The 24680-nt window shown below is 39.8% G+C and overlaps 1 protein-coding gene across 5 annotated transcripts in view; it reads right to left on the bottom strand.

Annotated features, from left to right (window-relative positions):
* Positions 1-1223: 1223 nt before the first annotated feature.
* The window catches only part of Sgce (sarcoglycan epsilon), a 72920-nt gene continuing 49463 nt past the window's right edge, over positions 1224-24680 (bottom strand). For 2 of the 5 annotated variants that reach the window (XM_029478943.2, XM_029478941.2), the window contains 7 exons: positions 21335-21497; positions 18752-18963; positions 17791-17817; positions 16905-17093; positions 5201-5244; positions 4299-4333; positions 1224-1496 (listed from right to left, as the gene is read on the bottom strand). In XM_029478943.2, coding sequence (XP_029334803.1) covers positions 1446-1496; positions 4299-4333; positions 5201-5244; positions 16905-17093; positions 17791-17817; positions 18752-18963; positions 21335-21497 — 721 coding nt within the window. In that variant the 3' untranslated portion in view covers positions 1224-1445. The remainder of the gene's footprint in view (positions 1497-4298; positions 4334-5200; positions 5245-16904; positions 17094-17790; positions 17818-18751; positions 18964-21334; positions 21498-24680) is intronic. The other 3 variants (XM_021164423.2, XM_029478942.2, XM_021164421.2) reach the window with 2 other exon arrangements.

Genomic DNA, 24680 nt, shown 5'->3' with positions numbered 1-24680 from the left:
CAATGACATGATGGAGCATTCCCTCTACTGGGAGATAATGTGTTGTATGCAATAAACAGAAGAATACTTTGGATTTTGAAATGCCATTTAAATGTAAATATTTTGTATGACATCTGACTAACTACCAGATCAACCAGAAATTTGCACAGAATAGAGAAACAAAATGGTTTACAGCTGGTCAATCCTCAGGTAAAGCTGTAGGCGTCTGTGACCACAACCATACTGGCTCTTGACCCATAGCTTCCTGGCTTATCACCTTAAAAAGATACACCTCAAAAATCTCAGAGGGCTCGGATTGACTTGTGTCTCATGACACATGGCTTCAGAAGAACAAAATACTATGATTTGGTCAGATCAGCCATTCATTCCTGGCCAATCCCTGGAAACAAGTAAGAGTCAATGTGGGATATCTGCCACTGAGGAGAAATGTTTCCCCAAATGACCAGGTATATTTCTTTGAAGGCAGCTAAATCTGGTTGTCAGACTAAACACTACATGCCAACTAAACAGCTAACATTAACAACTATAGCAACTGTCTTAATGCCTAAAGATGCAGGATCTGGAAATTAATGGTTCAAAGTAACAAGGAATTATTTGAAAATATTACATGAGCTTACCTCATCTTTATATGACTTAGCTCACTTACTAATGTTAATTTTCTAATGGTCTTCTGTAAGAATGCCTTCTTTGAAAGGGCTAGGAGCTGGTATCCACAATGACCCAACAGTGTCGGAGTCATAAAACAGAAGAACATTGGATGAAGAAGACACCAAGCCTGGACCTTGAACTTTCCCATGGTAAGACACTGCAGGGCTGGTTTACAGCCCTATTAGTAACTGTTCTCTCTCTGTGGAACAGACCCTGGCTTGCAAACATCCCATTATAAAGCCAAGTATACACCCTGGGCTGCCCTACATAAACTGGGCATGTTCTATTCTCTGTCAAAAAAAAAAAAAACCCCAAAACAAACAAACAAACAAACAAAACCAACCACTATGCTCACTCTAAAGCACTCTATAAAATACAATGAAACAAGAGGCTCTACAGTCTGCAGGAGTTAAAGCATTATTTAAATGGGTTGCTCACTTGGAACACAATTCATAAGAAACACTTAATAAAAAATCCTGTTGAATGACCCCACTCCTAGCGACTAACAGATTTCTACCACACAGGAAGCAATCAAATACATTTCTGAAAGAAATTTTACCACACATTAGGCTCCATTAATATTTATTTTAAATTTCACTTTTTATTGTAACAAATATAAAGTCATTGATGTCTTATAAATTTTCAAAAATGCTTTAAGTACAAAAAAAATGCATTAGTAAGTGAGAGATGCGTCATGGTATTTGGTTCTCAACACAGTGGGCATGCATAACTGATGTCAGGAAAGCTCGTGCATTATTGGAAGGGAAAGGGGTGAGACGTGGCTGCAGCGCTGCTGATTATAAACTCATTGCTTCTGTCAGCTTTCTTTCTTCAGGGATACCATTTACCTGTAACCAGGATGAGAACATGAACGTGAGTTAGGCAGGCTATGGCATGTTTAGCTCTTGAAGATAAGATTTGTTATAAGACAGACTCTCTTTTTAAAATGTATACAATGTTTATATTGTATTATTACTAAATTTTCTAGTTACCATACAAAAAGGGGGTGGTATGTCTCAACACATGTATATCTTGGATTTTGCTCATATTTGTATTTATCACCTTTATTTTAATTCTCCTTTCCTTTGGTTTGGTCCTAAACAGACTCACTTCTGCTTTATGTTGTACATAGGACATGTACATGTATGTATCATATCATATGTATCATATAGAACACATACATATATATGTATGTCATACACTCATATATGAAATTTAGATTGCAAGGAGAACTTTTCTACCATCTTAATTTAAAATAATTATTCTGCATTATTTTCTGTGCTTGGTTTTAAAAGGAGAAAGAAAGGAAGGGATTAATACTAAATTAGTACTCCTTTTCCTGAACCGTGCTTTATTTTCTCAAGCCTGCAAACTTCTCTCACAATAAACAAGCAGAATGAGGTTGACTGCGGGATGTATGACTGTACCTTTTAACGGTGGCTTCAAAACTACCACATGCGTTGGAAGGACAGAGAGGATGGAGACCCTGAAAGAGCATCAAGCCTTGGACCTAGTACAGAAGGTAGTGCTATTATCTGCCCTTAACTGCTCTATTATCCCAGCCAGTGCTCAGACCCAGCAATACAGCATCACCAGCTAGTTCACTTGCTAAACTTTCGATGGAAATTTAAAAGAAAATAGCTAACTCCGCAAAACAGGCTGCAAATCAACTTTCAGCTGATAAAGTCCATATAGGCAGCTAAGAATAGAATGACTTGCTCTCCAAGAGATGACCTGTGGGCCCCCATGCCCCTTCTAAAGAAAAAGCCCGTTGCTGTTTCGCAACAATCATGCACAGATCAGCCCCTCCACCCCGAGCTGAGATGAAGAGGGGGACAAGCAGGACAGCTCAAAGGTACTCTTAAAAACACACAATGGGCCTTGCAGATGCAACAGAATAAACTGGAAGCTCAGAAGATTTTGCTGAAGGGACCCTGGTATAGCTGTCTCATATGAGGCTATGCCAGTGCCTGGCAAATAGAGAAGTAGATGCTCACAGTCATCTATAAGATGGAACACAGGGCCCCCAATGGAGAAGCTAGAAAAAGCACCCAAGGAGCTGAAGGGTCTGCAACCCTATAGGTGGAACAACAATATGAACTAATCAGTACCCCCAGAGCTTGTTATCTCTAGTTGCATATGTAGCAGAAGATGGCCTAGTCGGCCATCACTGGGAAGAGAGGCCCCTTGTTCTTGCAAACTTTATATGCCTCAGTAAGGGGGAATGCCAGGGCCAAGAAGTGGGAGTGGGTGGGTAGGAGAGCAGGGGGTGGGGCGGGTGGTCTAGGGAACTTTTGGGATAGCATTTGAAATGTATATAAAGAAAATATCTAATAAAAAATGAATTAATTAAAAAAACAATATCTTAATGTAAATGAATAGAGGGGGAATAAAGGCTGCAACTGTCCCTCAGCTCCCTGCCCAGGAGGCCTAACACCTTTAATGTTTTAAATGTTTGGGAGGCAGAAAGAACCATCTCTCATAGTTAACACCCAATGCTAAGGTGGTCTCTCTCCCTTCTGCACACAGGTCCTTGAGAGGCTCACTGAGAAAACAGTAACAGCAAAGCACCCACGAGAAGATCCTACCCTCTCTGGTCTGTAACGCATCAACGTGCAGAAAACAAGAGAGCACGAGGGCAGCCTTAACCAGAAGGAGGAAATATTTCCATCGAAATGCCAGTTTCCCAAAAATCTTTTTAGAAAAGTACTGGAAAAAATGAGGTTGAATGATGTACTAACCAGAACCCCGGAGCTCTTGTCTCTAGCTGCATATGTATCGAAGGATGGCCTAGTCGACCATCACTGGAAAGAGAGGCCCATTGGACTTGCAAACTTTATATGCCCCAATATAGGGGAATGCCAGGGCCAAAAGAATGGGAATGGGTGGGTAGGGAAGTGGGGGGGGCGCTATGGGGGACTTTTGGGATAGCATTGGAAATGTAATTGAGGAAAATATGTAATAAAAATATTAAAAATCAAAAAAAAAAAATGAGGTTGAGCAGCCAAAAGACCTCCAAGGGGAAGGAAGCCCTTCTTCATCAGTGTACCCAGCTCTGCCCATGTGCTGCTCCCAACAAGGAAAGCTGCCCAGTGCTGAGCACAGCACCCAAACATATCAAACAAGTCCCATCATCTACTGATACTATTTCCAACAGCACCTATTCAAGATCTCTATTTTCCTAGGAGGCAGAGAGTGGAAAAATCTAGCTTTTCACAAGTCTCAAAAAAATGTTTACAATTTTCCTAGAAATTTTGTGACTTCTACTTATTGCACAGCACAAGTGAACAAGAATCAGAAAACTGATATTTCAGGAGAGACAGACTTCCTTGGTTAGAGACAAAGGTGCTCTATCAGTTTGGTTACAGTCGTGTCCCTTCAATTTTTTTTTTTCTCTTTAAAAAGATAGCCATGGAATTAGAGGTAAGAACTTGAATGTTTTCCTCTTTCAGAGACGAATATTTATAACTAAGTTTGTTTCGTCATCAATCCCCTGGATGTTTACAGACGCACACCACCCATCAATATATTGAATGGTCTACTTGAATCACATTAGCATTTAATTAAATGAAGCAATCAAAACCCTAGGAACAATTCTGATAAACATCATCTTATAATTAAAATCTGATGAAAAACTTTATTATACTTGCCTCAAATCTTTGAAAAGTTGTCAAACGAAAATCTCCTTAAATTCCCGAGAGCAGTAATAGAGGAGATAATTCTGAATGAAAACATCCAATACATTTCTAACGTGGCTGGCATTTTTTTTTTTTGAGACTCACTTAATGGCTTTTCCCACCACAAAGCCACTATTCATACTTAGAATTCCACACTCAACTTACATTTTTAGAACTTCTCTTGCTTTCCAAAAGAGGAACAAAGGCATTACTGGTTGCCTGGCAATTAGAACTAGGAACCAACCACTAATTAGTAGACAATTGTGAATAAGTTAAGAATGAATGAAATAATTGGCTGTGGAGATTTTTTAGGGACACTTGAAAGAAATGAACTTAAAGAAAGCATGTCTTGGGGAAACAGAACAGCCAGGGAGACTTGCCCATCATCTTGTCCTCACTGGTCATATTCTAATGGCTTTTTCAAGCAGCTTTAAAACAGGCCAACCATTTCTCATTGATCGCCCTGAAGGCTCAGCAATTAGTCACAATGGTTGCCCTTTGTGAGAGTCAGTTTCAACCTGATCACTTACTGAGACAAATCCTGGACCCATCCAAGCTAAAAATCTTTTATACCAAGGGGAAGAATAGGGAGTTCCCATGTAGAAAGGGAGTTGAATGCATCTTTCTTAATTAGACAAGACCTCCACGGACGGACGCTGCTGCTTTAAGATCATTGACCATTTGTTTGTTGTTCTGAGGCCCATTGATGCAATAGTCTAAGCCACTCTTCTGAGCTCCTCAGTCTAATTAAGGAAGGATACAACTGTTTTGCCTCCCGTGTTGAAGACAAAGGCGTCATCAATTGTAGAGTGCTATGATGATCTTTTACTATATTAGCTCAGCCATAAACACTGAATTAGCATCTTAGGACTCACCTGTAGTCTGCTGTTGAGGGATCTGAGTCTGGTGTGGCAAGTTCCTAGAAATGATTAACATTATTGAGTAAAAATGTGTTTGCACACTGGTAATCAGAGACCAAAACACATTAAGATGGAAATCTGCTGGGAGAGGTATCACTCAGATAATGGGCTCAGGTTTTGCACCCTGTGGGGCATTGAGCTATGCACATACATGAGAGAACTGAAGACCAAGGAAGACAAATAGCAATCTCTGATAATGTCCATGAAATTCTTACCATATGCCATAACAAAACTCCCTCATGATTCTAAAACATAGGTCTTGTTAGTTTTTTCTATTTTCTTATATGTGAAAATAGCCTTAAAGTTTGAAAATCACACAGCTAATAACAGTGGATAAAGATATAAACACAGTGATGCCAGCAATTAAATTACTGATGTGTACAATCTCAAACTAGGTCTAGATCATAAAACCGATATGTATCTGTGCATACACATATATGTCTATATACATCATCGTATCGTACAATCATCACTGGTATGTTATAACAGCTTTGAAGGCATATCACTACCTTTAGTCACTAAACATGCTATCTTCATACCAAAAAAAGGCCATTTCCCTGCCTGTACTAGGAAGAGTTTCGAGTCTCCCTTGACCTTTCTTTCTGTTCCCAAAGGCAATCACTGGGACGTTTCTCAGCTTTCTTTAAATCTGTTCCATTCGTTTACACCTTCATGTCTCCCTTGGAGCCTCTGACAGGTCTGATGTATTTCTTCATCCCTTACAACCCACTGCTGACCAGTGACCTCCCAAGACACAGATCTGTAACACACACCTCAATATTTCTTTCTATCTATCAGCAAATTCAATTTCTGGCTTCTTAGTATGTCTTAAGCAGTCGGAAAACTATCTGTAGCCTCACACACACACATACAGAGAGACAGAGACAGAGAGAGAGAGAGAGAGAGAGACAGAGACAGAGAGAGAGAGAGACAGAGAAAGAGAGAGACAGACAGACAGAGAAACAGAGACAGAAAGAGAGAGAGAGAGAGGGATCTTCTCCTTATATGAGAACCCCAAACAAAACCTGGCCAGGTGGTGGTGGCGCACGCCTTTAATCCCAGCACCTGGGAGGCAGAGGCAGGCAGATTTCTGAGTTCGAGGCCAGCCTGGTCTACAAAGTGAGTTCCAGGACAGCCAGGGCTATACAGATAAACCCTGCCTCGAAAACAAAACAAAACAAAACAAAAAACAAACAAACAAACAAAAAAACCTGTTGTGGGGGGTGGGGGAGAACAACTCGATGAACCTGCAGTTGTCTTCGCTACAGCAGATATACATTATTTACAAAAAGTGTGTCTGTGTGTATTTGTGGGCCTACACGTATGCTATCGCATGGGTGTACTCAGAAGTCAGCCTGCAGGTGCCAATCTCCTACCAGCATGTGCATCCTAAGGATTGGACAAAGGTTATTTATGCTTGGCAGCAGGTACTTTTACCCATAAGTCATCTCGCTGGCCCTTTTTTAAAATTGTATAGAGTGGATCCTTATTACTCTCAGGAGTAAAAGTTTCCATATGAATGTATTCAGTACTGAAATATTTTAATTTAAAAAATGACACCTTAGGAACCAGGTCTTTGGGGTCTGGGGAGATGGCTCAGTGGATCAGTCACTTGCTGGACAAGCACAGCATCAGAAGTCAGATTCCCAGCACTCACTTCAGTGCCTGCTGGGTGTCAGTCTGCCCATAATTCCAGTCCTAGGGAGGCAGAGACAAGGGTTCCCTGGAGAGGTGAATGTGATTAGTTTAGGAATCAGCTCCTTCTGGCTTTGACTGCGACTCTGCCTCCCTGAACAAGGCAGGGCGTTTCCAAGGAAGATTCCTTGTACTACCTTTGAGTCTTCCACATACACACATGCATTCTTCATGTGCCCACATATGGGAACATGCATGTACATGTTCCACACACAGATACGGTGCAGAAAATAAAAATAAACAGGACCTCTTCTACATGTTTTCAGTCTCTAAGCACTTCCAAATGAGGTGATAACTAGGCTACTTATTATGCATTCAATTGTGCTCACTGCCATTATATTTTTCTGCATATGGTATTTTGTTGCTCCAAATTGCCTTATTAGTAAGAACCATCCTAGTTTGTTAATAACTCTAAGAGAAAAGAAACATGGAATCATTTTTTAATGAATATATGCAGAAATTAGATACTTGCAAAGACTCAGGTAACAGGCACACATTGATTAACATGTAGATGTATAAATTCTATATGAAATTTTTATATTGTTATTAGCTTATGAAAATAAACAATTTAGATTGTAGGTGGCATAAAGCCCAGAGTCACCCTTTTCAATGCAGTAAGGAGTGTCCATCCACGCGTTTTGTTTCTCTTAAGTACTGCGATTCCTTAGCTGAAATCATACAGAGAACTCTGATATACCAAAAAGGAACAAAGGAGCTAGGAATCTTGCCTCCTCTGAATTCTTTGCCTCACATGGAGTCCTAAAATGTGTCAAGGACCCCTCCAAGACACACAGTTTTAAAACCCCTCATTTAAATTACTCCCACAAGGCAAAATTCTTATGTTCCAAATACAGCGGCTGGGGAGATGACTTAGTGAGTCAGGCGCTTGTCATGGGAGTCTGCAGAGCAGAGTTCAGGTCCTCTGAATTTACGTAATATGCTGGCTGGGTATGTCAGTCTTCCTAAGACTCAAGGCGTGGAGGCAGGGGGATGGAGACTAGGAATGTGTGAAGGAGATTGGCCTACCCCACACTGAGTGCCAGATTCCAAGAAACACCCTGCCTCTACCTAAGATAGAGAGCAATTTAAAAAGATGTCCCATGTCAGCCATGGGCCTGAACATGCACCCTCCACACACACACACAGACACATACACAGGTCCACCTACATGCACACACCATACACAATAAAGAAAGAAAAGAAAAAAATTACATAATGAAAGAAGTGGAAAATAGCACTTGCTACCTAAATAGTGTTTAAGTCTCAGGGGTTTTGTTTATTTGTTTGAACAGGTTCTTTCTAACTATGTAGATCAGGCTAGCCCCCAAATCATAGAGAGCCACCTGGATCAGCTGTCTTCTAGGATTAAAGAAGTAGGCCTAGCCTGAACTCATAATCCTTATAAATGCCTCTGAATGATTAAAAAAAGAAAATAAGTCCCACTTAAAATCCACTTAAAATATTGTTAAGGAATAACAAAATTCATTCTCACCCAAGTTAAGACAATTATTTAATAATTTACCACAATGGTTACACCCTCTTCTGCTCTTAGGTTTTAGCGATGCTTATGTGTTCTAGGGAATGTTTCTTTTGGCTGTTTTTGTTTGTTCTGAAGTTTACAGACTGTATTTATGTTGGTTTTCTACTTGAAGGTAAAAGAATTGATTCAAAAGCCATAAAGAGACCAGCTGTGCATTTAACAATGCAAAAGCCCAAGACCTTTATTACACAAGCCAAAATGCAATTATACGCGGCCGCCCCGGGAGGAGGAGGGCGGGGAGGAGCCACCTTTCAGCTCCTGGGGCATAACTGACAGTGGTGGTTCCAGACCACAGAGGAGGCTGCTCTAATACTTTCCCTACATTCTGAAGCCCACTTCCTCCTTCTCCATTAGCTCCAGGCACACAGACACCTAAAAAACAAATACTTAACCCAACACACGTCAGCAAAATTTGCAAGGAAAAGAGGGGAAAAGTCAGAATTGAAGGGCTGTGGCCCAGGCAGGGCTTAGTCAAAAACACCAAATTTTCAAAAGCTGTACACAAAGGGTACCCTAAACTCAAAATCAGCGTTGGATAAGGCCTCTGGAACCCCACAGCACAGTCTTTAATAAAATATTCTTTAAAAATCAGTGGTCAGGCCGGGCGGTGGTGACACATGCCTTTAATCCCAGCACTTGGGAGGCAGAGGCAGGCGGATTTCTGAGTTCGAGGCCAGCCTGGTCTACAGAGTGAGTTCCAGGACAGCCAGGGCTACACAGAGAAACCCTGTCTCAAAAAACAAACAAACAAACAAAAAAATCAGTGGTCAAAGTCAATCCATGCCTGCCGTTTCCTGGAACTTTTCTTTGGCTATACTGTCAAATGTTGACAGTCACAGTGGTCTTGGATGGGTGATGAGCAATTGTTGGTTGATGAATAGATACACTTCCAAGACATCTGGAAAAGGTGCATGAGGCCATTTGTGGGGGCTGGTGAGATGGCTCAGTGGGTAAGAGCACCCGACTGCTTTTCCGAAGGTCCAGAGTTCAAATCCCAGCAACCACATGGTGGCTCACAACCATCCGTAACGAGATCTGGCACCCTCTTCTGGAGTGTCTGAAGACAGCTACAGTGTACTTATATATAATAAATACATAAAAAAATAAATAAATAATAAAGTATTAAAAAAAAAAAAGAGAAAGCCATTTGTACACTTGAGTCAGTCTGAGGGTTTAAAACAACGAACATGCCGGGCAGTGGTGGTGCAAATGATAAGCCTGCAAATGATCCGTGCGATGAGTTATCTAGAAAGAGCTCACATGTTCAAAGAGGTTGAAGAACAACAAAATGTTGAGCTACTTTGTGGGGGTGCATATCTGTGTGAACAGGTGGGAAGCTGAAGTGGGGGGATCGTGGGTTAGATGCCAGCCTGGAATGTTCAGCAGTTTCCAGTCCACCTGGTCTATGTAAGGTCACGTGTGCTGCCTACAGAAGAAAGGTGCTCATTAGCATCCTGTTGCTGGAATACCGAATCACATGCCTCCAACCTACAATACTCGGGCTGTGGCGAGGAGAGAACAGTGGGGGATGTGGGAACATGTCCATGTGTGAGGAAAACAGGCCACTGAATGCAACTGGACAGGAGAGTGGGGCTAACTTCAAACAGAGCACCTACACTCCTTCAAAGAAAGACCCTTTAGAAAAGCATAAGACTATTTAAAGTAATTAAGTTATTAATGGACTTATGGAAAGGTTACAATATGTAAACTGCTGCATTATATAGAAAGCCGAGAGAACTGTAATTCTCTGAATTATTAGCATTAATTATTTCCCAATTTTATCGCCATTACCTGCATCTAAATAGAAAATTGTGCAAATTAGTCATTTCACAAGCTTCATTCTTTAAGAAAGCAAAGGCACATTAGTAAGTAAGTGTTTGGAGGGCTACACAGTTATTCACTATTTATACAACTGTCACATCACTGGCCCCCCCTTAGAGGAAGTCTATGGGTAGGGTGGATGATTATCAACTGAGTATTTTGCTGCTCGCTTGAAGACTTAGAAAACAAAATGATTTGCATACAGACACAGAATCTACGCCAGAGCTGTGGGGGTGGAGAAGGCCTTCAGTATGTGAAATGCCTTTTAAAATATGGTGACATTTATCAGCAAGCAGTAGTTCCATTATTTGGGAAATTTGCCAAGTATTTTAGCAAAGTTGATATTGCCAAAACCTTCATTTTATTTTTTTCATTTTAAAATGAGGGCTTGGACCTACAACTCTTTTTGCTGAGAAATCAGGAAATTGGAAGAGGAGAGTAAGGGAGGGTCACACAGAGCCTGGAAACACTGGTGAGGATTTAAATGAAAACCATAATTTTAATTAAAATCAACACTATATTCTATATGATACATAAAGGAGGAAGAAGAAGAGTTCTCCATCTGAATTCTTTTCCTTTTCTTTAGTTTTACCCCTTTGCTTGTGAAAGGTCAGGGCAAACCATCACAGCTTTCTTTCTTTTTTTTTTATGAAAACCATATTTTCTTTATTCATTCAACCATCAGAAGTCCTCTAAGCTGCTACCGATTGATTGTGAATACTTTTGAGTAAGCATATGAGAACAGATGTCTCTTCTATATCCAGATTAAATTTCTTTTTTATTATTGGATATTTTCTTTATTTACATTTCAAATGTTATCCCCTTTCCTGGTTTCCACTCCAAAAACCCCCATACCCTCACCCTGCTCACCCACCCCACCCACTCCCTCCTTCCCGCCCTGGTATTCCCCTACACTGGGGCAAAGAGCCTTCATTCAATGCGCCTCTCCTCCCATTGATGACCAACAAGGCTATCCTCTGCTACATATGCGGCTGGAGCCATGGGTCCCTCCATGTGTACTCTTTGGTTGGTGGTTTAGTCCCTGGGAGCTCTGGGGGTGCTGGTTGGTAACTTGATGCAGTAGAGACCTACAGAACCCATATCCACCAAGGAACGAACCCACCACTCTGGGTCTATACTTTCAAAGCTAAAATGAAATAAGATCAAGTAAATGTCTCTGCAGTATCCTTGGAGGCTGATAGTCCTCGTCAACAGGAACACGATCGTCTTGGTCGACTGAAACAGTCATTTTCAACTGACAGTCACTTTCATTAAAACTCACTTTTTATGTATGTAGAATTTTACCTTGAACATGGTTTTCATAATTACTGAAGAGAAGACAAATGGAAAATAGTCACAAAAACCCCTAAAATTAGTTTACTAGCTGTAATTATAAGACTTAATTGCACTTTTACAGTTGATTTGCGAAAAGATTTAGGAACGGCCTACCTCCTGTTTGAGGGACACTCAATTATCCTGGATTAGATGTTAGGTTTAATATGATGAATACAACAAGTTTCTGCCTAGTCAATTAAAAATGTTACAGGAAAATGTCTGGGGCATCTGCCCATGTTCTACACCACATAAGGTCCTCCAGGAAGTTGCTCCCACCTGGGAAAACTCAGTGGCTCTGGAGGTCATCACCAAATGAATGAGGAAGTACATCACCCCCTGGAAGGTGACACAGCTCTGAGACGTTTCAAAAGACATCGGGTCGGTATGTTTCTAGTAAATTCAATACTTGGGATCCTCCAGTCACTACTTGCTTCTCAAGGCATAAAACTATATATTTCGACTACATTTCCTAAGGAATTTTTATCCCTTTATTTTTTTTAGTTTTTCAAGGTTCAACGTTTTTCTCTCTTATTTGGCCACTATTTTCAAGTCAGCACCAATGACTCACTTCCCCCACGGCATTTCTTTCAAGCAGCTGAAGAGTCCAACTGGCTGGCTGCAGAGTCACAAACAGCCCATACTTTACAGATAAAATCGACCAGGCCTCCCATTTTACGATCCCACCCAAGCCCCTTGGGGGACTAGGAAAAACAGCTGCCTTTAAAACACCAGGTGGGAGATTGCAGGGGCCCTCTGAACTGGCTGCACCCAGTCAGAGAGGCCTGGGGGCTTTGCAATTCCCAGTCATGGGACCTGCACTTTCACCTGCCTCCAAAGCCCAGAGCTCTGCATTGTAAAACCCCTACCGAGACTCCCTGTCGTTTGGAGATGGCTTTAGGTTGTCTTTCAATTCAAGGACATAAAATTCTGTGACTCAGACCTCAACCTTGTATAAAGAGTATACCTTCTAGGGGTTGGGCGAAGCCTCTAGTTAAAAGCATCACCCCAATTGCCACGATTCTTTGGGTCAAGGCAATTTAAATTTAAGGATTACTGCAAATGGGATTGCCAAAACTAAAAGTATTAAAGGGGCTACTGATGGGAGTGGGAGGAGTATTCATTGAGAGACACAGACAATGAAGGAAGGAAGGAAGGAAGGAAGGAAGGAAGGAAGGAAGGAAGGAAGGAAGGAAGGAAGGAAGGAAACTGTGAGCCTGACTAGAATAGGAACCACTCCCTTGGACACTTGGCTCTGACTTCTCCACACTATCATGGCAATCAGTCAGACTCTGGAAAGCCTAAGAAACAGCCCAGAGCAGAAGAGGCCAAGGAAACATGGTGACCTTAGTACAGTGCCCTTAATGTAATGTTGGAAGAGAGAAAGGACTTGACTGGAAAACTAGTGAAATCTAAAAAATGTCTGCCGTGTAGGTAACAGCAAAGCACCATCATTAAGAGCCACACGGTGGCCACGAGTGAAAACAGTGCCGTGAGGTCTTAAGAAGAGAGACTGAAAGAACTTCAGATACTCCGCTATCTTTGCAGCATCTCCAAGATCATTCTAAGCAAAGATCAAATTAAACTGATCTTCTCTCCCTTCACCAGGTAGAAATATCGCCATGTGTTGTCTGTATTGTCTCTGCCTTTTGAAAAGTAAAAGGAGCCGGGCTTGGTGGCAGACGCCTTTAATCCCAGCACTCGGGAGGCAGAGGCAGGCAGATTTCTGAGTTGGAGGCCAGCGTGGTCTACAAAGTGAGTTCCAGGACAGCCAGGGCTATACAGAGAAACCCTGTCTCAGAAAAAAAAAAAAAAAAAAGAAAGAAAGAAAGAAAGAAAAGTAAAAGGAGCCATGTTCTACATGCCCCTTTTTCTGAGCATGTGACATGTCTCCCTGCCCTATCCCGCTTCCCTTCCTCTTTCAATGTCCCTGTGCCTGAAAAGTGGCTCAGATATACCGTTGAGGTCAATGGTCATACACTATCCAAAGTAACCATCAGAAATGGTAAATACTCTGATCTCACACTGACCTCATGTATCTTTGTTTATTGTTAGTGTCTTAAATTTAGCACCTATGGTGTTAGTCTGGAGCCCAGTGAAGTAAACCTATGAGAAAGCTGTACCTGCCCTTAGTTATACTGACGTGTGAGCTTTCTATCCTCTCAAGTGCACTGACTTTGTTAAAAGATCAAATAATTTTTTATGCGGATTTGAAGGAAAGCTTTGAATGGTCCTAAGTCTTACTTATCAGTTCATGTAAGTGTTTGGACATATTGCTTTGGCTGAATATTTCTGCTTTCAAATCTGAGGAAGAAACAGGAAATGCTGTTGTTGATCAAACTCTTCATGAAAGATAGGTTTAGCACAAATCTATGTGTGAGGCTAAAACGCTAGCTAGCCCTTTCACAAAGGCCTAATGAGAAAACACAAAGCAATATTATCCAAGCATATACCTGGCCACAAGGACCACAAGCTTGCTCAAATAAATATCTAATTTTCACCTTGAAAATTCTGCTCCATCCAAATGACCAAAATATTTATGTATCTGCTTGATACTAAAATAAAACTTTTAAAAAAACCCAATCATTTTCAGTTAAAGTGTAAAAGTTGAAATTTTATAATAAAAAAAAATGTGTTGATGAATCTGACACAATAAATTACCTATTATCTGGCATAGTTAGAAAATGAGGTTAATCACATATTCTGGCTTATAGGGAGTTACCATAGAGACCATGCACATATTATCCATTTCTAAGAATAAAAGAAAGATAATATACACTCAACACTGAAACGACACCGAATGTAATTTAATTTTCCTCAGATGAGGCAGGCACACTTGATGCTCCCACGGTGCCTCAGAACAATCACTGTGAACATCATCAATTATCTATGGACCCTATTTATTCAGAAGTGTTAGTTAATGGCGCTTTTCCATTAGCAGAAATAGGAATAATAGAAAGGTTTTCCAGACTTCAAAACACATATATGTTGAAATTGTTGCAAGTTCAGTGTAATAAGCTATTGTATTTGCAAAGAGCTGATCTGCATAATGGCGGTCTTGATGGGCTCTGGAAAGGCCTGAGAAAGGCAGACACAGAAACTAGACAGAAAATTTTGTTTTGTTTATATATCAATAACAGCAGCATAAAATCCTGGACCCAAGAAAAATCAAAAATTTTAAGGAGATATTCTCAACATACATGACCAGAAAGGGTGTCTTTAAAAGTGGTCGCAGCCTTTCAATTTTCATTTAGATTTTAATAACCTACACACATCCAAGTTCCTCCACTCACCAGAGTAACTACTGCTGTATTCTAAAGCTTTAAAGCAGTCTGATGTCAACAACAGAAACATTCCCAGACCTGTGGTCTCGGAAAAATTAGCCCTTCTCACCCTTACCCACAGATTCCAGACGAATCCCATGACATAGCTCAGAGGATAGACACTTGCCTCAGAGACTAATGTCCTAAGTTAGATTCCTAGGGCCCACATGACAGAACGAGAAAAACAACTTCTATACTTTGTCCCTGACCACTGTGTAAGCACTATAGCATGTAGCCCTCCCAGAATAATAAGTGCACAAAAATTAAAACAAACGAAATCTGATTTCCAAGTACACTTACTAACTTCAAGTTTTGTAGACTATGAACACTTCTTTGGAACACTACACAATGTTGGAAACAGTACTTAAGTATCAAGTATGATTCTGAAATTTGTATATGTTCTAAAAATTGGACAGATGGATAATCTGGATATTATTATAATATTCTTAAAACTACTGAAGTTTCTTGTCAGTTCCTAATTCTAATAAATGGGGTCTTAGATTAGCCTGTAACAATGGACCACTAACCTGTATAAAGAGAATATACATGAACATACTTTCTCTGTATTAAAATTAAATATTGTGAAACTTGCATTTACATATCACTAGTATAATACTTATTTCCAAAATCCTGAATTCAAATGCATGCAAAGTTTCACCACCATTGAAGGGCACACATACAGCCTTGGCCTACAAAACCCTAAGTAGATGATGTTAGAAATTTAAGAAAGCATTCACAATTATGTTATGTTTTCAAAAGTGTTTTAGGTAAATGCACGGAGGCTGACTGTTTACACTGTCATACATAATTATTGTTTAATCTGATTTAGCATATATATTTAACATAATGATAAATAAGCACCCTCAATAGAAAAATATATGTCCAACATGGTTCTCGGACAAAGTTTCCTCTGTGTGTGTGTGTGTGTGTGTGTGTGTGTGTGTGTGTGTGTGTGTGTGTGTGTGTGTATGTGTGTGTACTTGAAGGAGTAAGAGACAGAAGAACAGAAATTTTTCTGCATATCCACTCTATTTACTTTAATAACAGGAAGTGACCGAAAAATATGATTGTGACTTCTTTTTCTTGGGGTAACACAATTTAGCCCACTCCAATTTAAAGTAAAAACGAAAAAAGAAAGAGCTACATTCTAAGGGAATACATGTTAGTTTCTCCTACCACTTTATATATTGAAAATCTAGTTTCTAAGCATACACAATCTCTCATCATCCTTCCCCATAGCTGTTCAAGAAAGTCCCCTTCCTGCCTTTCTTACCATTGTCTCTAAAGCAGGAAAGATTGGCTATAATTGTATGTATGTTCATCTGGACATGGTGGCACACGCCTGTGTTTCTAGCACTTGGAAGCTGGAGTAGAACCAGAAGCTCAAGGCTAGCCTGGGCTACAGGAAACCCTGCCTAAAAAGGACAAAACCAAACAAAAAATAATCATATGTCCAGAGCCCAAACAGAGTTGCTTATTTTATATACAAACAGGTCATAGAGAAAGAAAAAGGGAACTTAAAAATCATTTATACTAAAGAAACAAAAATCGTTTAGATTATATAGGTCTGTGGTGGTTAAAGAAGAAGAAGAAGAAAAAAGCTAACTAAACAAAATCCATCATCTCTTAAAAACAATAGGATTGTCATACTTTAGCCTCTGCCTGTCTTTTCAAAATGACTCATCTTAGGACAAACATTTGGATCCTTATCAGTGTCAATTTCTCACATATTGATGTTGATGTGTTTTTATGACTAAAGGAAGAAAAAAAAAAGACCTTGAACTGATTCGATTACATTTCTGTCAAGCCAAGTGATGATATTCTGATACAATGTTCTCTAATAATGAACAAACAAAACCAGTAACAGCTAAATGCTACGGTTTGGAGGGATATTGGTAAAATCTCCATGCACGCTGGCTGGCGCCTGTGTTCCCACATGGGTACTCACTGCTGTGCCTGCATCAACGGCATGTTGGTGCTGTCATAGTTGTCTGTGTGCGTGGGAGGTATGACCTCCCCAGTCACAGGGTGGAACACGGGCAGGGTAGACAGGGGCCATGCAATCTCTCTGTTTTTGGACATGTCTCGAAGCTCCTTGGTAGATTTCTGGATCGAGCTGTGATGGACAAGCTGGATACTACATAAAATAAGAAATAAAACAACATATATTTAAAATGACGCACTACCCCTAATGAGTTGCCTATTTGAAAAGGTCATTTTTTTCTTTAAAGATAAGACATTATTGCTTTGGGGGGGGGCTGTTCTATAAACTAGCTCAGAAAACATACATCGCATATGCCTTTATGAAAATCTCAAGTTAAAACTCAGCTAGGAAGCACTATTTTAATATTAAAGCCCAAGTCATAAACTAGTTATCTATTTATTTTCTATGATTAAGTGAAAACTAGGATAGCTTTTTATATTATTGCTTCTGTTGGGGGCATTTATAAATACTCACGGAAGTTTCATTCTATGGCAGGTTATTACTGCAGAGTCAGGGCAAACATGTATGAAAGGGCCTTGTCATCTGTCCTCTGGTTTATAGAAATGCAGGTTGGGAGATCAAATACTATAAATGACGTGTTAATATTCTGAATCTGAAATGGTTTAGGTTTAATGTTTATCTAGGTTACCTTAGCTTTTGAGCCCTTTTTATTTTTTAGTGTCTACCCAGCCTAAGCATCTCTATTTAGAAAGCAGCTTTTCAAGTTTGTTAAGTCAACTGTGAGGGATGGCAAAGGAAAGGAGAGCATGAGACACATGTGCGGAGCATGATGGGTAACCGAGAAGCGACACACAATGAGAAAGAAAAGAACAGAAAAGAAGACACTTACTCTGGGGTTTGCATGTCTCTCTTTTCCCTAGAAACAAAACAAAATTTATGAATTAAATAATAGCATTGACATTCGGAACATTAAGACTCTATGCTCATGGGACCCTGTGGGATGTGGCAATGCTGATGTCGGACTCAAAACGCCACCAGGCAGCCCTTGCCACCAGGGTTATAGATGACTTGGATGAGTACACGTACAGTAATGGAATACTGATGAGAAACACACAGAAAAATGGAAAACAATGGAGATTAAGAATGAAGCTCCTGATTGAAATAAACTCTATGACATAATGAAATCGGGCTACATGGAGAATGGAGAGTGTGTTCCTTGCTGCTTTATGAGGTTTTGAGCCTTTGCTTTGTTGCCCTGACTTCCAAGTACTCTCGGGAGATTATCTTAATTGACAGAGATGTCCTGAAAGTACTAACTATTCATGAAGGGAAGACTCATTACTCAAATGATACCTTATTTTCATTAATTTACTCCTGGGTTATTCTTTTTAATATATTTTAAACATTTAGATTGTGTCACCCTGTTTGACAGCAGAATGACTTCAGGAAGAATTCTGACCCTCAGTTTTCATCACACTGACTAAGACAATTTATTTATTTAAATGCAATTACCATGTCAATAGACTCCTGTCTCTGCTCACACAAGATGGCTTGCATAACCACAGTGTCTAGCCTCAATTATTCTTGGGACTGTTTTTACATCATGAATTTATATCTAGCCTTAATCATTTCTGAATAAAGTCATTTTGGCCCCTAATTTGGTTTGCTAGACTCACGACTACTTTAATTCATTTTTAAGGGAATAAAGTACTGCTGTTTGATCTGAACAAAATTTCAATTCATTTACAGTGTGTTTTATGAACTGGATGCAACTTTGTTTTTAATGGACGTGTCTACATCATCGTCTTAGCGGGCTTGCCAATTCTTTATTAGTGTTTGAAAGTACTCACACTCCTTCCCGTCGGCAGCACATGATATAAGCGAGTATTAGGAAAAGCACCAGTGCTACCGCCGAGGGTACAGCCAGGGTAACGAGGAAATCCGTGTAATAGTCTCGGCTTTTCAAAGAATCCGAAGGGGGCTTGTACTCCCCGCCGTCGGGCAAAATGCCCTCACCACGAACTACTTCCTGATAGGTGGACACTTGCTTTGTTTTGTCAACCTGATATAAAAAAAAGAAAATTGCACATCAAATTAATCACTACCAACATTAGATTTGAACACCTAGATATACCAAAATAGTCTTTGACAAATTACCTTCAAAAGCCGATTCATTTTCCAATTACTTTATCATTCTGACTTGTTATTCTTTATTAGAGCTGGGCCAAGTACAAATGAAAGTAGTAAATACTTTCTCTTGGCCTATCTTCCCTATCCTTATTGCTTAAAAAAGCACAAACATACCTGCATGTATTCAATGTGTGTGTGTGTGTGTGTGTCTGTGCTTGTTGGTTGCAAAATAGAGGTTGTTGATATCGGTATGTGCATTTCTTGTGAGCAGGTAGTTCAAATGTTTAACAAACTGGGTGGGAAGTCTGTGCACAGGGATGGTTTGTCAGGTTAGTAAACAAGAAAAAAGGAAATACAGAAAGACAACTTCCGGTGTCCAGCTTTCTTCAAAGTGGCCGACATTAACTTTAGGAAGAAGAGCAGAGCACAGCCCTCCACCGGACAGTGTGGCTGTTCCACATTTTACTGTATGTTATATGCACTGTGCATCCCTCCCTCACCCCATATGTATCCCCTCTGCCTTCACTGTGCTACATTCAATTCTACAGAGGGTTTTATTGAAGGGTACCAAAAATGTAGTCATGTGAAGTTTGTTTCGTTTGATGATTTAAAAAAAAAATGTTGAGAGGATTAGTTTTGGCTTTATTCAACGTTCTCTGCTGGAAAAGTCCCTTTGGCCACTCTGCCCTGCTAGTCAAACCTTTAGTGCCCAGAGAAAAATCAGCCCTCTGCCTCCTTCCGAATAGCTAAATAACTGCAATTCCTACAGTTGTTTTGTTTTGTTTTGTTTTGTTTTGTTTTGTTTTTCCTTTCGTAGAATTAGGAAACTGGTTGTCCAACATGCTTATGTTTTTTAAAATTTCAGTCCTGATTGTTTTCATTTAAAAATATTTTATTATGCTTGTTATACGAGTGTTATTTATCTTTATTTTCTTTTTTAGATAAAATGTAGCCTTGGAGGGCCTGGAAGTCCCTTGGTAGAATAGGCCGGCCTCTAACTGATAGAGTGCAGGGGTTAGAGGCATGTACCACTGTGCTCAGCCCCAACCCAATGACTCTTTTATTTAAGCCTCCTTAAATATACAAACAAACAAACAACAAACACTATTTAAGAAATATCCTTGTGGAATAATGTGGCATCTAAATAAATATGTAACATATAAAATTAAAATGAAAATTCTCAAGCTTTTCAGTTCTAAAAGCCTTGCCATTGAAACTTTCAAACACCAAACAATTTTTTACTTTTAGAAGTTACACAGTGTTGCTAAACATAAATTCAAGTAATGGCACAGCCATGAGCAGAGTGCTGATGGCAAGCCCCGATGTCTCCTGGTTGCTGAGAGGAATGTGTGTAAGTCATGATCCTAATTGCTCCCTCGCAGCCTTAGCGACTAGCACTGTGACTGAAATATTGAGCTTTGTAACATTAATACTTACTCAAGATTGTACATAAACCACAGTGTGTGTGTGTGTGCGTGTATGTGTGTGTATGTGTGTGTGTGTGTGTGTGTGTGTGTGTGTGTGTGTATCTAAAGGTCATTAAACCATTAAAGGTCATAAAAGTATTAAAGAATCCAAATAAGATCAAAATACTGTACAGAAAGACAAAGAAGGCATACACGATAGAAAAATCGAAATATTATATGTCTCCTCTAGGTATGTGTGTGTGAAACCACTTGCATTTTTTTAGTATTCAAATTCAAGATGTGTTTGCATGTTTATAAAAGAATAAATTTAATCAATAAAACAATTTTAAGTTTGTTTAGAAGAAACTTATAGAGTTGATACATTTACTTTTAAGGTTGTAGGCAAAATATTTTCCCATAGAGTTGTCCCATGTCTGAAGAGCTCTGTCATTTGGGTTTGTAGAGTACTGGGGTCACAGCAGAACACAGCTTTATCTGTACTATCATTGTGCTCTGTTCTTTCCCTCCAAAAGTAAGCTGATGGCTGCACATTTAAGGAGACCTTCTGCACACACCACCCTGGCTCCCTAGTGTCTGCTGCATTAACAACATCCTGGACATCCTAAAGCTTCCTTGGACCACCCGCCAAGCTAATCCAGCCTCAGCAACTAATCAAGTGCAGGGTACAAAGTCGGCGAGACGCTCCCTTCCATGGATGGACCATCATCTAATTTGTCAAATCCATCAAATCAAGGAAGTCCACACAGTTGACAAAGAAAACCTAGGATTTATTTCCAACAGCAATTCAGGTTTCAGTCAAATGGTATGTCCAGACACATTACTGCTAATTAAATTTGCAAAAGCAAAGTTAAAAAAACAAGCAAACAAAAAACTCACCAGTGAAATCTTGCACCAGTCGATATGAAACTGAGTTCGGAACTTTTTGTCGCATGTTATCACAGGCTCCATTTCTTGACTGCATCTTAACTGATTCTGTGGATTTTCAACTTCTCGTAAACAAGAAGAAAATGCAACATCGGCACCAACCATGACATAAACACTGCAAAAATATGAAACTCTCAAGTTATCCTTTAGGAAAATTGAAAACACTGGAGGGAAAAAAAATACAAAAAACAATTTACCCCTGAAAGCAGGATTTATCCTTTTGAATTGAGGGATTAACTAGAGTCATCTCTGAGATAGGAGCCTGGGCTTTCAAAGCAGTGATTCATGTAGGGGCCTTCTGTTGTCCATTCTTGTATTCTACCGGTATTTACTGAGTGCTTAGGTGTCCCAGGCACTCTTTCCATTCTATATGAAGGTCTGGAACTTATATTTCATGCATTCCTTGAATTCAAACCAGCTAAGTGCTATATGTCCTGATCATTATATTAGACTACTTACAATAAGATTCTTCTTCAGATAAATTTGTTAAGAAAATAAGCCTAACCCTAAAATAATAGCTGTAAGTAATGGCTCTTATTTGATTTTCGCATAATGCAATTATGACATTACACCCTGAGGAGCCAAGCTCTCTGCCAACTTCACTATTTCACTGGGCATTTCTGTCAGGGTCCCGAGCACACAGACCCCTCTGTGTTTGGTTTTCTTTCAGATCTCTTCTCTTCAGCTAATACGTTAACACAAGAAAAAAACTATTATTTGTTCACCAAGAATGAAGCAAAACATGTTTTCTTAAAGAGTACCCTGAGCATTGTAGGGAAAGAATTCTCCTGAGTTGAGAAACAAGATTTCACAATTGGACAGAGCACAGTGGCAGCTGACAGGGGCAGTCTCAGGGAAGATAGGGAGCCTTCCAGAGAAAAGGAGAAAACAAAAAAAAAATCTAAATTACTATAATTTCTGCCCTTAAACGATAAGAATTAGCTACTTATCACGTGTGGCCAGCCTACTAAGGATCTAGCTGTCTTTGAGAAATACTTCAGATGCCAATCCAAACACTCATAAACGGTTAAGAAAAACAAAAGGCCGAAAAAGAAAAATTCCAGTAAAGGAAACAACGTTGGAAGAAGCACGATGGAAGGTTACAAATGGACTCAAAGCTACAACATAAAGCTAGCGAGTGCTGCAAGGAGTGAGACATAGAAATCAGTGAAATCGAGCCAAAAATCTAGAAGTCAACTCTAATATTTTCTAAGTGGATTATTGTCACAAGGGAGTCTGATGAAGATAAATAGTATTTATAATTAATGGTCTTAGAACAATGAGGTATCCACATGAAAACGTAAAAAAAAAAATTAAACCCCACTAAAAAAAATTTAAAGCCCACTACCAACATCTCATGTCATAAATACAAAATCAATGTTAAAACTGCTCAAAGACAGAATCTACTTTTGTACCTAGCTAACACAGTAGAAGATTGGCAGTCATCACCATAGCCTAATGAAACAAACCAAGCAAGCAGAGTCAACTGTAAAAGGAACAATTGAGGCACTCAAGACAAATAAGCCTTAGAACAAACGATGGCCCAGGAACGGGGCAGACAGACTGGGCAGTGGGAAATGGAGAATCACAAGTCCTGGAGGAGGAGTTTGCATGCCAGAGTCTCCGAGGGAACCCTTGAGATTCTGGTGCAGGAAAGCTTAGCTACAGTTACGATATTGCTGGAAGGTCCACGTGGACAAGCCTGAGAGTCACACACTCCAGAGCAGTCTGGTCACTGAGGATCCTGAACTTACGTGCTCTCATGGGCAGACCTGGCTAGGCTTCTTTGGGAAACAGGAGGATTTCCTGTTGTTGGCAGGAGAAAAGGGACACAAACAATTCTGGTCTTAAAAAGGCTTACCTACAGGAGAAACTAAGCAGAGCTTCAATGCTGGGATTAGTGTAAAAGTCCAGCAGACCTGGGAGAGAGACAATTACATTCCCGACTTAGTGGTCAACTGCTAATTATTGCCAGCTGTCAATTACCTAGACGATGAGACTCTCAGGCCCAAGGCACAGGCTCACTTAAACCTGAGATCTACACCCAGAGCTGGAGAAACCCCCCCAGTCCCACATTTGAACTCTTCTGCAGTTCCTTTTACTCATTGTCAGTCCAATGAAAAATAAATAAATAAATAAATGGAGGCAGACATCACAGCGTGAGAAACACAGAGCACTCTCTGAACAAGACAGCTGCACTTGCCAACGCAACCCAAGTTCTAAAACAAATCTTCAAGAATACTTCTTAAAATATTTTGAGATAAATAAAAAGAATTCTGTAAATTTTCAAAAGTTTAGGACAACGGCCAAGGCAGTTCTTCGAGGAAAATTTATAGTGCTGAAAGTGTATATTAGAAAAGAGAAGGATATAGAATCAATCACATAAACTTTCACTTTAGGAGATTTCATGGAGACAAACAGATAATCAGAGAATACTAAAATCAACTCCATACCCAAAATTTGACTGCACAGATGAAACTGAACAATTACAAAAGAGATCCATCTCCCATACTAGAAAAGGAAGGAAGGAAGGAAGGAAGGAAGGGAGGGAGGGAGGGAGGGAGGGAGGGAGGGAGAGAGAGAGAGAGAGAGAGAGAGAGAGAGAGAGAGAGAGAGAGAGAGAGAGAATGAACCTGTTATAGACTTACAATCCAGAAAGAAAGCTAACCAGCAATCAGCCCTCAGTGGCAAACAGCAGAGTCACACACCGGGCTTCCCTACACAATTGATAAAATAAAGCCAGTTTGCTGCAATACAGAATACGGAAGCGAGGGAGCATTTTCTAGATGCTGCCTATAATCTAAACTTGCCAGGCCAAGGCAGGTGAACCACAACTGCACCCACTAGGTTGTAAATTTTGAGTATATTTGAAATCCAAACAAAATGAAAAACAAACTGACTAACAGCCAGCAAACTGAATCCAAAAATGTTTAAAGAAAATTATAAAAGGTGACCATGTACAATCTTTCCCATTTATGAAAATAAAACTAAAATTATCACAGTAGTGAATTACCCAAGGAATGATGTTATTAATAGATTAAGAAATATCATTTGACAAGATCAAACATTCAGAAGTAATAAAATCACTTATAAATTAAAAGTGGAGGGAGCTTCCGAATCTCAATAAGAACCTTCTGTTAGAATCCAATAACTACTGTAAAACAGTAAAAACAAAACAAAACAAAAATAACCCCAGACATTCCCCATTTCAACACTATAGTGGAAAGTTCTGCTCAATGAAGTCAGAGAGTAAAAAGAATTTCAGTGCATGCTGAGATGAAATAAATAAAAATATCTT

Source organism: Mus caroli, unplaced genomic scaffold, assembly GCF_978045245.1.
Source record: "Mus caroli unplaced genomic scaffold, Mus_caroli_1 scaffold_7, whole genome shotgun sequence".
Classification (NCBI taxonomy): Eukaryota; Metazoa; Chordata; class Mammalia; order Rodentia; family Muridae; genus Mus; species Mus caroli.
This window is presented reverse-complemented; position numbering and strand designations above follow the sequence as displayed.